General features: G+C 38.1%; 1 protein-coding gene across 7 annotated transcripts in view; it reads left to right on the top strand.

Moving 5' to 3' along the window:
* LOC144972794 (cholesterol transporter ABCA5-like) overlaps positions 1 to 15,692 on the top strand; it is a 151,631-nt gene that overhangs the window by 109,339 nt on the left and 26,600 nt on the right. For all 7 annotated transcript variants that reach the window (XR_013645428.1, XM_078914440.1, XM_078914442.1 and 4 more), the window contains 3 exons: positions 718 to 855; positions 5,989 to 6,078; positions 10,020 to 10,226. Coding sequence is in view for 6 of the 7 variants with exons in the window: in XM_078914440.1 (XP_078770566.1) it covers positions 718 to 855; positions 5,989 to 6,078; positions 10,020 to 10,226 (435 nt within the window). In the remaining variant the exon portion in view is untranslated. The remainder of the gene's footprint in view (positions 1 to 717; positions 856 to 5,988; positions 6,079 to 10,019; positions 10,227 to 15,692) is intronic.

The following is a 15,692-nucleotide window of genomic DNA, read 5'->3' as shown; positions in this document are numbered from 1 at the left end:
AAATCAAAAGATAACGAAATTGAAAAAGAATAATAACTGTGTGCATTTTATTTACAATGGGTTTTTTTTCATTGGAGGTCAGATACTATTTATTTATTTTACTTTTAATAAGATAAATAGACGTCTATATATTTTTCACAAGCTGATTTTAACTGTCATTCAATTTTCCTTGCAAATTATACAAATTAGACATTTTCTCTAATTTGAAAAAAATTGCAGAAAAAAATCGCGAAAAAAATGTCATTTATATTTTTGTAATCCTTACGAGCCAGTGACCTCGTGGAGTCAGATTTTCCAGGGTTTGTACTTAAATGAAGGAATTTAGTCTACCCCAAAGAACTTTCGGACTGATCTAACAGACCTGGTTTTACAATCACTTCTTGGTAACCAGTGAGATCAGAAAATATCTTCAACTCAAAATGGCATCTAACTCACTCCTTTGCTTGGAGTTGTGCTCTACTATTCAAGCTATCAAAACCCCAAATGGAAAGCGGTGATTTTTTATCAACAATCAAGTTATCACAAAAATACTTGGGATCCAGCATCATTTGATATTTCTCTCTAAATCTTAATATCACTTGATTCAATAGTATATTGATGCCCAATTCCAAATATATTTTTATAACATTAATTTTATTACCTTCTCCAATTTACCTATTCAATTTAAATACTTTATTTAATCATTGAAAAGTCTCCTTATTATTTTTCTCTACACAGGCATCCCTTCTCCCATACACGACAATAGTCTTTCTGGACATGGCAAATAAAACGAATATCGCTATCGTCTCACATTATATTATGTGTTTCATAGACCCACCTTACATTATCTTCGGAGGCTTCTACTTCATTGCAAGAGTAAGTAGTTGTTGTCATAATATACTTTAAAAATGGTTCTAAATATTGAATGCGTTTCATTTGGTCCAGTGTACTGGGCATGGAGCAGAACATTGATCTAGTAATGAGCTATGAATTAGTATCACAAATACCCTTGGAAAAAAATTCAATAAAATGATTTTGCATTTTATCAAACTAAGATAATCACTATTATGACCAACTCAATGAAAGCTGTTGACACAATGACTATTAATTGTGCGGGGGTCTTTAAGAATTTTTATTTGATATTATGAACATTGATGTATTTGCCATCAAAGGCATACTGTCAAATTTGGGACTTGTTACCTCAGGGCGAAAAGTCGAATTGGACAGCGATGGCTGCAGCCATAGTGCTTAATGTTTATACAAGCGACATGTCAAAAACGTCCTCATTGAGGCTGGGATTTGTGGAAAACAGAGTCCTTGATCACACTAGTCTTACATTTTACATGAAACAGCCTGTTGTGGATTTGCATAAAATTTTCTCGTGATCAAGATAGTGGGAGTTTTTTCTTCTAATTTACTCAATGGCTTGCTGTAACCTTTACTGCATGACTGAGATAGGATAATATTTGTTTTGTCCATGGGTGAAATAGATGTCAATAATTCTTGGTAAGAACTCATTGCGATGAGTGTGTATTGTAAATGATGTTGAGTGTGAATATACATCATTAAGAGTGCTTGATATAAATGATGTTGATAGGTCAGATAAGTCATCGGGAGTGTGTGATGTTAATGATGTTGAGGGTGCAGATGCATCGCAATGAGTGTCTGATGTAAATGCTAGTAGGGGTATGTTTTGAACACTTTAAAATGAATCTGTTGTTGTTACAGACTTTGCTTTATTTTTCAGACAATTTTTTGATCCAGCAAAAAAAAATATTTATAGCGGCAGCAAATTAAACAATGTTTAATGTCCAGGGTGGGATCAAATTTTATACAAAGATGTTTTGTATCATACACAATTGAAACCATATTTGTATGCATAGTTAAACAGTTTTTATGCCTAATCATTCGTATTTTAAAACACCACCCATAACACAAATAAGTTGAGTGTTTGTCAGGAATCTCTTTAGATAGGTTTATATTAAACATTATTAAAAATAAGTTCTCGTTATAAGTTACACATAATATATGCTTCTTTCTTGATGTTTTTTCTTTTTTGTTTCTGCCAATGAACGACTACAACATATTCTTCATAATTTGTTTACACATGAAGTATTTCACTCATATGTATGAGCCATTTTCATGCAAAATTGTCAGAAACATACTAGCCTGTGACAAATTAAAGGTTACCTGTGATATGAAAAAAGGAGAAAATATCGGTCTTCAAAACATTGCACCTTTTTTTCATGGACAAAATTTTGACATTTTGATGGTAGATTCTTAAAGTACTAAAGCACTTAGTGGCAAAGTTTTAAAGAGATTGTAGGTTAACTTTTTACTTTTAAAAAGAGACAGCGGGGAAACTGCAAAGCATAAGGCTAAAAATTGCATAGGGACGCACTGCCGGGCAGTTTGCTACTGTGCATGAGTGCAAAAGAGAATTTGCCGTCTGGAAGACTTTAATAGCCACCATCACGAATGGGGCTACCGAGACTGCAACGAGGCAGGAAGACAACTCCGCTCATGGATGGACTGTAATGATCTACACCTAGTGTACGATCCTACAGCCAAGGGTACCTTCCGGGTACCTTCTTGTCACAGCTGGGGTGACAATACCGAGGGTGCAGTCTCTCCCACTTTGCAGATGGAATTTCAGGAAGGCTGACTGGGAGGAATTCAGTTCCTATATCGAGCAGGTCTGCCCTGCCATTCCTCCCAAGTCCAAGAATATAACCAGATTCAGTAGGCTACTGGTTAAGAGCGCTCAACGCTCTATTCCACGGGGCAAACGGAAATTCTACACCCCTTGCTGGACAGCAGAGTCGGAAGAGCTGTACCGAGAGTACCAGCAGACCCAGTCCCAGGACGCAGCCGATAGACTACTTCAGTCTCTGGCAGAGGGAAGGAAGCAACGGTGGCAGGAGACCGTGGAAAGTCTCGACTTTACACACTCCAGCCGCCACGCTTGGCGTTTGATAAAGAAATTGGACCCAGATCGGAATTTCGCGAAGGCTGCACCGGAATGCGAGGCAGACACAATTGCCAAGAACATTAAGAACCGTAGTAAGCGGGTCCCTAATCAGGCTTTTGAGCGCGGTGTCCGCAAGGCGTACCGTACGATTTTGGACTCGCTACCTGCGGAGGAGTCGGACTGGACGGCCCCGTTCAGTCCCCGAGAAGTGGGTGCAGCCATTAGTGAAGTGAAGAACGGCAAAGCAGCAGGGATAGATGGTGTATATCCCTATAGGTGACGCATCTGGGCCCCAGGGCACGGGCCTGGCTAGCAGAGGCAATGTCTGACATCCTTGCAAAAGGAAAGTTTCCACAAGTGTGGAAGCATGCGAAGATAGTTGCCATCCTGAAGCCAGGGAAGCCGGCGAAGGAGGCAGACAGTTACAGACCAATATCGCTGCTGAGCTGTCTTTACAAATTGTTGGAGCGTGTTCTATTAAACCGATGGGGGCCGGTCCTAGACGCTGCCCTGCCACCTGAGCCAGCAGGCTTCAGGGAAGGGAGGTGCACCACGGAGCAGGTCATTGCCCTTACAGAGCATATTGAGCACGGGTTCGAGAGAAAACAGCAAACAGGTGCTGTGTTTATAGACCTATCAGCGGCGTACGATACGGTCTGGTGCGATGGATTAATGCTCAAACTTGCAAAAATCATAAGGTGCAAAAAGACCTTGAAGTTGTTCTCTTCGATCTTAGGGGAAAGGCAATTCCACGTCGTGCTGGGAGACGTCACGAGCAAAGTAAGGAAATTGAAGAATGGGGTCCCTCAGGGGTCGATACTTGCGCCAATGTTGTTTAACGTTTACATTAGCGATATGCCGAACACTTCCTCCCTGAGGCTGGGATACGCAGACGACTGGGCACTCGTTACTCAGAGTAAAGTGTGGACCCGTCTCGAGAGCGTACTCAGCGAGGACGTCACCAGACTCAAATCCTACTTTGACAAGTGGTACCTGAAGATGAACACTTCAAAAACCGTGGCCACTGCATTTCACTTATGCAGTGGTTGGCACACCCGTAAACTGAATGTCCTAGTCGGGGACCAGCCACTCCCATATGAGCCGCGTCCAAAATATTTAGGGGTGACGTTGGATCGCAGCCTTACCTATCGGATTCATCTCGAAGGGGTTGCCCGGAAGATAGAGAAACGGAACAGTCTTCTGAGGAAGCTGGCGGGATCGACTTGGGGCGCTAGCCAAGCGCTCCTGAGAACATCCGCCCTGGCACTATGCTATTCCACCGCGGCGTATTGCGCTCCAGTGTGGGGTAGAAGCAGAAACGTTGAGAAGGTGGATGTAAAACTTCGCAAGTCGATGCACATGGTGTCGGGAACGCTAGCAACAACCCCTAGAGAATGGGGCCCAATAATGGCGGCGATCCAGCCCCCCGATGTCCGGAGGGAGACCATTACGGGAAACTGGCTGAGTAAGATCAAAGAGAGTGGGAATGGGGATACCCCTCTCATGCGCATAATGAACGGTGCCCCCATTTCGAGCCGAAATAAGTCCCGGCAACCCTTGTACGCAGAATCCCTGACTACGGACAGAGCTGCACATACGAGATGGAAGTCGGTTTGGACGAATTCAATCCCTCGTGGGGGCGGGGACCTACACTCCTCTAAGCTTGGTGAGAAGTTGCCAGGCTTTGATACCAGTAAGAGGAGACACTGGGTAGCTGCGAATCGGCTTCGGTCGAGGAGCTGCCTAACGGCCGGTGCGTTACATCAGTGGGGTCTAACTTCCTGTCCAATATGCCCACGCTGTGGGCAAGAACCCGAAACGGCAGAGCATCTAGTCGAAAGGTGTGTTGTGACGATGCTACCAGGTGGGTTCGCGACGGTGCACGAATGCGGACCGGACTTTGCTGATTGGGTCGATCGTCATAACATAATAGTGTGAACCATTAGAAGCTGCTGCCGTCTGGATCAAATAGTTATCAGAATATTGTAATGTGAAACCATTAGAATCAGATAATGACTGACGGCACTGAAGTGGGCTCCAGAGGAAAAAAAAAAAATGCAGCAGACCCAAAATCTACCTGTCAAAGAAATGCTACATGTTGGACGGCCATTAACAGGGTAAAATGGAAACAGCAGATTGAGGCCTTATGTCCATCCTGGCACAAAGAGGAGAAATAAGAAACCATCATAAGCTGCTGCCATCAAAGACAATGCAATACAATTCCCTTTATTCATCCAAAGGGAAATATTTTCTTAAGGGTCAATCCTTCAAAAAAGAATAAGTGTGACAACACTGGCACTAGTCAAAATACAGCGCAGGAAAGTGGGCAATAGGAGCAAAATGTCTTCCTACAAGAAAAAAAGAGAAATAACGAAAGCAGAGCATGTAGGTACCTGTGTTGTCCAGGAATTAGTGCAATGTCCAATAACTCAACAATCTTACTTCCATTACCCACATTTGTGAGCAAATTAATATGAATTTATATGTTAATTTTCAAAACAGCTTTACAATTAATTTTGCATAATACTTATTCAACTCATAAATTGATTTCTTTTCAAGTACACCCATTTTGCAACATTGTGGTCAAGTAGTATATAATATTCTATTTGTGACCTATATGTCTCTTGTTTGAGTCCTGCTGTAGGCAACGCAAGTGGGTCTAAAAATCATAATACTTATTCAACTCATAAATTGATTTCTTTTCAAGTACACCCATTTTGTAACATTGTGGTCAAGTAGTATATTATATTCCATTTGTGACCTGTATGTCTCTTGTTTAAGTCCTGCTGTAGGCAACGCAAGTGAGTCTTAAAATCAGGGTCTTTACTCAAATTTTCTCAACATAGGCAAGAACAAAAGGATTACTCTGCTATTGATAGCATTGCCCCTGTTGAGAAATATTGTAATAATTGTCATTCTTACATATGTACTGCTGCTGCTAGCTTTAGACCCCTTGTTAAGAATTTTGAGCACAGTAAGTAGATGTTGCAGCATATAAAACTCATGCAAGTCACTAAATTTGGTTTTATATATCTCAGGTCCAATTATTTGCAACGTTATCAGGGAAAGAAGTTGACAATGCATCCTATTTTGATCCTCATAATCACACCCTGATCGCCATTATTATGGTATGAATCCATTTATTGCATTTATTAAATAATTTTTTATAAGATTTAATGATTGTAGGCATTTTTAACAGCATATATATATATATATTATATATATATATATATATATATATATATATATATATATATATATATATATATATATATATATATATATATATTATATATATATATTAAATTTATTTGTTCTCACCTTGTTTTTTTACACATTCTCCAACAACGTTATTTTGTCCAGAATTCCTGGAGTCATCAGGGAGGTCATCTAGAGATTTCTGGAGGCATGTTGTTGTGTCTTGTCAGTTGGCACCAATGTTGTTTCTGGATGTAGGTTGCTCATGTGTGTGTACGAGTGGATGTGTGTATATGTATGCAAACTTGGTGTGGTGTAGTGTAGTGTTAGAGGAGGGGTCGTTTGGGGTAGTGGTTAGTGCTGAGTGGTCCCAATCATGTTTAAGGACTGCAGTTCTACGGATCCTGGGAAATGAGAACCGCAATGACCGGTTCCGGTTCCAAGAACTGGTTCTTTTTCGACATTGGACATTCACAAGGCATCGTTGGGACTGTCAAATGATGGGGACCGTCAAACGATGGGAACCGTGCCTGCAGTAGATGGCAGTAGAACCGCTAAGTGTAAGTAAGAGCGGAGAAGGCTTGTTGCCTCAAAACATAAAAATAGTGCTATAACACTATCCATTAAGTGTGTGTGTGTATGTGTGTGTGTGTTTGCATGCAAAGATTGATGGAGTGGGTCAGGTCAATATTAGGGAGTGAAAGGAAAAGGGATTGTTGATATTTTGTGTCTATGCTGGACCAAAAGTATGGGAAAAGTTTTTTTTTGATTTATTTCTTTTTTCCTCTTCATTCCTTTTTTTTTTCTCTTTTCATGCGGCATGTGGTCTTGTGGTATGTCACTCGCTTTTGAATCAGAAGGTCCTGTGTTCGAGCCTCACTGGGCACATAGTTGAGTCCTTGGAAAAGACTCTATACTCATATTCTCTCACCATACTCAAGTGTAATATGAGTGCCTGGCCGTCAACAATGTTGTCTCTGTCAGACAAGTTGTAATATTGCCTAACAGATGTCATGTCTCGTTCTACATGCTACGTGTTGCTGTTGGTCATAGACCCTTTGTAAATTGCTTTGAGCACATTAAGTGGATCTTGCGCTATATAAAAGCTCAAGGATTTTTGTTTTTAAAGAAATATATTTCTTCCTTTGGATAGAACGCCAGTCTATCGCAAAGTACTTTTTGCCAGATCTAACAAATCTAGCTACCCATTCACTGCTGAGTGAGATCAGAGAAAATCTTGACTGCACCCGGGATTGATCTCTGTCCCTTTGTGTGTGATGCAAGTGCTCTATCAATTGAGCTATTGGGGCCCCCAAATATTCTATTGGGGTTTTTTTTAAATACAGACATTATAACTGTTATTTTGGAAGGAAGATATACTGTGTGAAACTCATATTATTTGATTAGTTGAAACACCAAACGAAATGTTAATATTGTATTATTTTAAATGACAACAATACGATAGAAAGGATGGTGACAAGAGATAGACAAAAGAAAACAAAAAATCAGACTTGCTAGGTTCGAAACACACACACACACACACACACACACATCTTTAGTAGTCACATTCGTTTCAAACAATAACCGATTAGAGAAGAGGGGTGATGCCTTCATCATAGATCATTGTCATTGCGATCATTATGGTGTGGTAAATTTTGAAATTTACCCCTTATAATGGAATTGTCCATGGCGTTGATAATTGTCATGTGACTCCTGCTTACCCCCATCCCACACACGAGAGGGCGGTTTGCGGAGTGGAGGGAGATGGTCGTCTGTGCCGTTAAGTTTATAGCAAAGGGGTGGGTGCGATTAAGTGGGATGGTTGGTGATTGGTGGAAGAGAGGCAAAGAACCTAGGCAAAGAATTGCTGGGACAAAAAAACGGCAGTAGTATGATGCGAGAATTGCTGGGACCGTTGAAAGGTTATAAGAAGAGAGAACTGGTCCCCAGTTCTCAGCTAAAGAACCATGGGACCAGTCCTCAGCGCGGCACTAGTAGTGGTTGTATCATTAGGTTGTGTAGTGTGTAAGCATTTTATCCTGTGTAAGCACGTGCAGAATATCTCTCTCTTGTTTCTGTTTAGTGTGGTGTTTTGGAGTTTGTTGTTTATATGATATTTCTCTTCTAGGCATAGGTTGCATTTTTTGTGTGTACTGTGTAGCTTTTTAGTTTTGAGACGATGTTCCATGTGATGTTGTATTGTGTGTTTGAGTATTTTACTTTCCAGATGTGATGACTCAATGCTGTTGAAGATCTTTTTCTGTCGTGTTTGAAGGTTGGGGTGTGTTGGTTGTATCTTGTTTTGAAGTGGCCCTCTGGAGTCAGATGTAGTTTTCCTGTTTTTGTTTGTCTGTGTTGTTGTGGAATGGTTGCTTTGTATCCATCAGACGTTTCGAGGCATTTGCCTTGGAGGGGGAATATGTGTGTGTGTGTGTGTGTGTGTGTATATGTGTGGAGAATGTGTAAAAAAAACTAAGTTAAGAACAAAATTAATAATTCGTTCCAAAAAACTGTTGAGCACTCTATGTGGTTTCAGCTAACTCCCCTCAATCATATATATATATATATATATATATATATATATATATATATATATTATATATATATATATATATATATTATATATATATATATATATATATATATATTATGGGTATAGATATATACCCACGCACAATCCAGCACAATCTCCTCGAACTCCTCTAGATAACCAACAATTTGTGAGGAAACCGTACAGTGCCATTGCATTTGATGGGGAGGGAGGGGGAGGGCAGTGTGGCTCAGCGGTACAGTCTTTGCTTCGTACCCAAAAAATTCCTAGTTCGAATATCCACTGCATTATGTGGCCTTCAGCAAGTCACCTCTCCATAGCTCAATTTGTGGCACTGAGCTGCGGCTGACACCTGGGTTATTCCAGTCTTCTGACAAATTGAAGATGATATAGAGAACTTTATTATTATTTACTTTATTGATATGTTACAACGGGTTGGTGTTTGTGTGTGTGTGTGTGTGTGTGTGTGTGTGTATTTGGGAAGGGGGGGGGGGGTTTACTGTATCACAACATTCATTTATCGTGGTAGCCAACCATAATCATTGCATGTGGTATTGGAATTGGAGCTCATGGCGATGTATTATGAAACCGTGTTGAGGTAAAAATTAGTTTGAGGAAGGAATGGAATGATAACAAAGAATAATAAGGAAAATGTTCTGGACATTATATATATATATATATATATATATATATATATATATATATATATATATATGTATATTGATTATTGTAATTTGCTTACATACAATTTTTATTGAGCATCAGTTGAGTTTTATTGATACTAGTAGGTTGAATACTGACTCAATTGAGTAAGGCTTACATGAGTAATTGGAACATGTCAAATGTTCACTTCATTGTGAAATGTAACAGTTTATTTTCTTTTGTCTCCTTTCTATTTTCATAATATATTTTATCCGCACATATATGATGATTTTAAAAAATCAGATAAAATGCAACCGGTAGCCCTTAAAGGTTGATTTTAAAATAAGAAAACAAAAAAATAAGGATAGCATATTAATATTATATAAAGTGATATTAGCACTCACCCTGATGATATATTGACTGAAACTCTAACATCAGATATCCAGCAATATCTGTAGGTTGGTTTTTTTCCTGACATGGCTATTCTTGGCAGTTTTATATTTGAAGTATAATTAGTGTTTATATCAAACCCAGACCTAGCCAATGTTTAACTGAACACAATAGAGACTGGGTTGTCTGGATGTCTAAACTTTACCTTTGGAATATATGCAGGAGACCCAGTCTGCCAATTTACAATTAATTTACAATAAACGTGCCATTTTAAAATCAAAATTTCAGCCCATTGTTCACATGGTATGGATGTACTGGCTTCTTCGTATCCTGGATTTCATGAAAACTGGTGGGAAAGTCAGACACGCTTTTCCTTTTTTATCGAAGTCGGGGGAATTGTCAACAATTCCTAACATTGATATAATTGACGATGAGGACAGTGATGTTCAGAAAGAACGTTCTCGAATAGATGCTCTTTCATTCATAGGCTCAGAGGTTAGAATTATTTTATATTGCTGTGATTTAGTTAAACTTCCAACTCCTTGCCTTGATTTAACTTATAGCAATAATTTTTTAATTCAACATTTCCCACCTGCTGCATCTCTGTCTTTCAGAATCCAAATTAATAAGAAATGAGATAAATCATTACTGTCAAAAATCTATAGCCACTTTGACATATTAATACCCCATACTAGTCAAAAACTTTGAGTTTCTTTTACTGAATCTGTTATATGCAAATAATATACAGTGGAACCTCAGTATACAGGATATAACAGAGGTCTCTAAAATCCTCTGGTTTTTAAAAATCCCTCTTTGCCTTAAGTAAAACTTACTAGGTATAGCAGGACTTCAAATCCGTTATACATGTATATAAGAGGGGTGCCAAAACCCACTCAATATCTCCAAAAACAATGTATTCGCCTGAATTACACTCGGCTAAAGGCAACAGAGAGCTAGGCTAGGCGTGTATAGGCTTCTTACTACTCTTCATTTTAAATGGTGATTTATGCCATTTTGGGTTACTTGTTTTGAGCTTCGGTTATAACAGGACTCGCTTATAACAAGGGATTTTAGGCTGGTCCCACTGTTATACTGAGGTTCTACTATATCCTATTTTGGCCTGATAATCATATTTTGATCTATTATACTGTGACGAAATCTTATGAGCATCGATATTTTGATGTGGTTTTCTTTTTCTTTTTTTTTTTAATGAGATTATTTCCGTTCTCGTGTGTGAGGAAGTGAGACTGCAGATACTGTTGGCAATATGTTTTGAAGGAATGTTGAGAACGAGAATAGTGTTACACGTAATATTATGATAGTTTTGTGTTTATATAGTATAGTAAACGGAATAAAAATAAAGGATGTTTATGTTACTATGTTTTCTAGTTTCTCATTCTTTCTTATACTACTATCCAGTTGATTTGTTTTTTATTTGTAGTGTTATTTTTTTGTTTGTTTATTTGTTTGTTTTTTGTTTTGGGGGGCATAAGCTGCTATTTTACAATGCATGATGCGGGAAACCAACTGAACTGCACTTAATTCAACAGATTACACTTTTACATAAATAATAATGAAACACCTGACAAATAATATTATCTCATTGCTGTATCTCATTTTGATTTAAGTTGTCATACATACAACCAATTCTTAAAAGTTACACAGTTCTACTACTTTCAAATTGCAATTTGTTTCATAAACATTGTTTAAAATTCAATCAGATTGCATCATTGCTTTAAAATGGTTGTGAATTCTTGTGTTGTTGGATGCAATGACAGAAAATCAAATGACGCGATCTTATCATTTCACAAGTTGAATCATTTTATGGGCCTTATTTTTTATAACAGGTTGATAAGAAAAATGGTCACACATGCTTTTTTGGACACATATAAACTGATACTATAATGGACACTGGCAAAAGAAGCAGATAACTGAGATGTCACAAATTACCGGCTTTGTTTTCCAGTACAAGGTGTATTACAGTCTTTTTTTAAATCCAAAGTTTATTGAGAAATCTTTAACTATGAATTTATTTACACAGTGCAGTATGAATCTTGAATATGTGTAAATCTCGAAAACATGGAAAATCCCCATTTTAATCCTTTTATTTTCATTGTACTGGCAACACAAAAATCTCAAACACTATCAAAGGCTGCACGGAAATCTTGAACAAAATGGACCTGAACTTTAGCATTTGTTGATAAAATTATTTTCCCTTATGTTTGTATTGAACGGAAACGATAACTGTCATTGCTCTCTATGTGGCCTTAAATGTATTGATGTGTTGATGTGTTAAGCATGTGTGTGTGTGTATGTGTGTATAGGGGAAAGGGGTGGGGGGGGATGTGGTACGAAGCATGTTTGACCATTGTCTGATGAAAGCAACATCTCACTCTAATGTGTACCAGTACCAGCAATTGTAACTGGAAGCTGTTACATTACTGTTATTGTATAAAAATCAAAGAAGTGATTAAGGGAGGGGAACACATGGTGAGAAGAGAGGCATGAGAGAGATAGGTGAGGAATTTTAGTGATCAGATACTGGATTAGTAGGTTAAAAGGGTTGCATGCTGAGTGTGTAATCCACAATGGTACGTGCTGGCTTTGACTTCTTATTATAGCACACATAAAGGAGAACATTATTTCACTTGTTATTGAATGAAACAAGACGCCCTAAGCGCTCCATTTCATTATAATTGGGCCTCACTGAAACAGCACACGGAAAATCCTCATTTTAATCCTTCTATTTTCATTTTACTGGCAACACAAAAATCTCAAACACTATCAAAGGCTTCACGGAAATCTTGAACAAAATGGACCTGAACTTTAGCATTTGTTCATATAATTATTTTCCCTTATGTTTGTATTGAACGGAAACGATAACTGTCATCGCTCTCTATGTGGCCTTAAATGTATTGCTGTGTTGTGTTAAGCATGTGTGTGTGTGTGTGTGTGTGTGTGTGTGTGTGTGTAGGGGAAAGGGGTGTGTGTGTGGGGGGGGGGGGATGTGGTACGAAGCATGTTTGACCATTGTCTGATGAAAGCGACGTCTCACTCTAATGTATACCAGTACCAGCAATTGTAACTGGAAGCTGTTACATTACTGTTATTGTATAAAAATCAAAGAAGTGATTAAGGGAGGGGAACACATGGTGAGAAGAGAGGCATGAGAGAGATAGGTGAGGAATTTTAGTGATCAGATACTGGATTAGTAGGTTAAAAAGGTTGCATGCTGAGTGTGTAATCCACAATAATACGTGCTGGCTTTGACTTCTTATTATAGCACACATAAAGGAGAACATTATTTCACTTGTTATTGAATGAAACAAGACGCCCTAAGCGCTCCACTTCATTATAATTGGGCCTCACTGAAACAGCACATGTTTACCCCCCCCCCCCCCCCCCCCCCACCTCCCCTATCCATTCCCTCACAATTTTTATATTCTTTGTAAAATACACAACACAGAAACCTTGAACAAACAGGCCCGGTCCCAACTTGTTCGAGATTTCTGTGCAGCACTGTATAAGTATAACACTTGCTGCGTCTGAAAGTGGCTAATGTCCTAAACAGTTAAAGCCAATGCTTTAAAAACATAAGCTACCTCATTGGTCAACAATCAAAAACGGTTTGTTTGCTTTCCTTATGGCATTCAGTTTCCCATCTAATGCTAACAAGAGTGGACAAAAACCATAAGTAGAGTCAGTATTAGTGGTAAACCTTGGCAACCAACTGACTTTGATAGAGTTTGTTCTGATCATTTTACGTCAGTGGACTACAAGGGGGGGTAACTTGATCAAACATCTTAATAGAAGGCTATACTATTATTGATTTCACAAATTATTCTCGTCACAAACAAATCCATGTGTTCCACTAACGCACAACATATAAAGAAAGAACAAGCACTATATCTGTTGCCATTTCTCCCAAGCAACTCTCCCAAAATATCAATGAAGTGATGATCAAAATTACTGTTGTGCTGGTATCGAGGAACACTGAACTCACCAACAGGCTTTGCCAGGGGTTTAATTTTCACAAGATTCATGCACTCTACTCACTAATTTTCCCACGCTGGGTTTAAAAGGACACAACAAATTGTACACTTTGTACACATTTGACATGAACAATTGTTACAATTTATTTGCTGTTGTGATTTCTACATTCATAAAAACTGATTACAATATGGATTAAAAATGCAAATTTGTCACAATGAGGAGTATAGCACTGAGAATTTACAAGTATTTATCCAGAGAGGCAAAGCAAAGAATTCTTTTTCATGGCATGCAGCGAATAGCAATACTATTAACAGATGACAGACAATCAGAAACTCAGAGGAGAACGGTCAAATAAATAATTATGTCATCTTAATTATGCATCTCTTGTTTTTGAAAGGAGCGGTTCCTTTGAAAGGTTATGGTGTATAGAACTTACATGGAACCTGTTTGGTGATAAAGAAGTTTAGATTCGGTGATATTTCACATTATTATTACAAAGTACCATCCCACCCCCCTCCCAAATGAACATAATTCAAGAATGGCGAGCCTGATCAATAGTAGGTTGGGCATATTATGTCTTTGTGGAAGGTATTTCATACAACTTTCCTCGTCATATCGGAGACAGGCTTAAAAATTCGGAGGATCCCCCTGCTTTTTTACATTTATGAATTTTTCAAAAAAATGGATACTCAACTAACAAACAAATGTGTCATCCAATATATTATATGGAAGAGATAAATTATTAACACTGGGAACCTGTTTTCAACATGGTTAAGTACTATTTAAATGCTATTATTACACCATTTGAAACAACCCAAAATTATTTTCTAGGCTATGCCATTGAATGCCCATTTGTTATGATTATTTTCCTCACGGGAAAGAGACTCAACAATCCTTTACGGTAAACATTTTAAAGTTTGAGTCATAGTTTATTGCAAATGATGAAAAGTTCAAAGGAGTTCAGAATTGTGATAAAAATGTTTGGTCTATCACTATTGTTATTCAAAATTTGTAACATCACTTACAATACAACCCCGCATGCAAAAAATTGCAGTACCGCATTTCGTAACTTTGGAGGAATTTGCATTAATATTCTGTGTGCAAGGGACTTGGAGTGGACTGTAAGGCGCAAAATGTTCACAGAAACTCACAAACGCATACACACACATACTTAAGCACTAACAAGCACATACAAAATTTAATGCTTTTAACAAATGTTATGGACAGCACGTTAAAGTAATGCACAGAAAGAGAATGGGGGAGTGAGGTTGAGAAATATACAGAGAGAGAGAGAAAGTCAGAACATGACTCAGGAAATTTAGCGACCTGCCTCACAGTTTCCAATATCTTGCCTGCCTCATCTCTTCACATGCGGGTGAAGTACCATTTCTTCTATCTATACAAAAATCTGTGTAATAATATGGTGATCTAACATATTATAACTAATGGGGGTAAAGCTAAGTGCAGGCTTGATAACAACACAATTATGGGCTTGATTTAACATTGTTGTAATGAACAATATTTTGCATCAGTTTGAGAGTATTTCCATCACATTGAGCCCATAAGAATTTGAGTTATCAGACCTGCTAATAACTACACGTCAGGGTAAATGTTTAACCCTCTCCTTACCACCCATAGGAAAATCATCACATTTAATTTGTTACGATTCAACCAACAGTTTTCTCATTCTAATTCCTCTTGTACATCACAAAATGTTAAGAAATGCTTTGATTACAGCTATAGATACTAAACACAGTGTTGTAGACATCATTTTGCTGAACAACATTCTGTATAGAATACACTTGTTACTTTTTTTTTTTTTGATTAGGAAAAGACTATTTTTGTGTTGGGTGGGTATGAAAGTTTGGGGTAAATTCTAAAAATGGATGGTAAGGAGAGAGTTAAGGTATAGTGTTGTAAAAACATACAGGTATAAGTAGGCAGTTTAGTGAAAATTTCAAATTATAA

Source organism: Berghia stephanieae, chromosome 5, assembly GCF_034508935.2.
Source record: "Berghia stephanieae isolate SIO BIC M18660-M18661 chromosome 5, UCSD_Bste_1.3, whole genome shotgun sequence".
NCBI classification, from domain to species: domain Eukaryota; kingdom Metazoa; phylum Mollusca; class Gastropoda; order Nudibranchia; family Aeolidiidae; genus Berghia; species Berghia stephanieae.
This window is presented reverse-complemented; position numbering and strand designations above follow the sequence as displayed.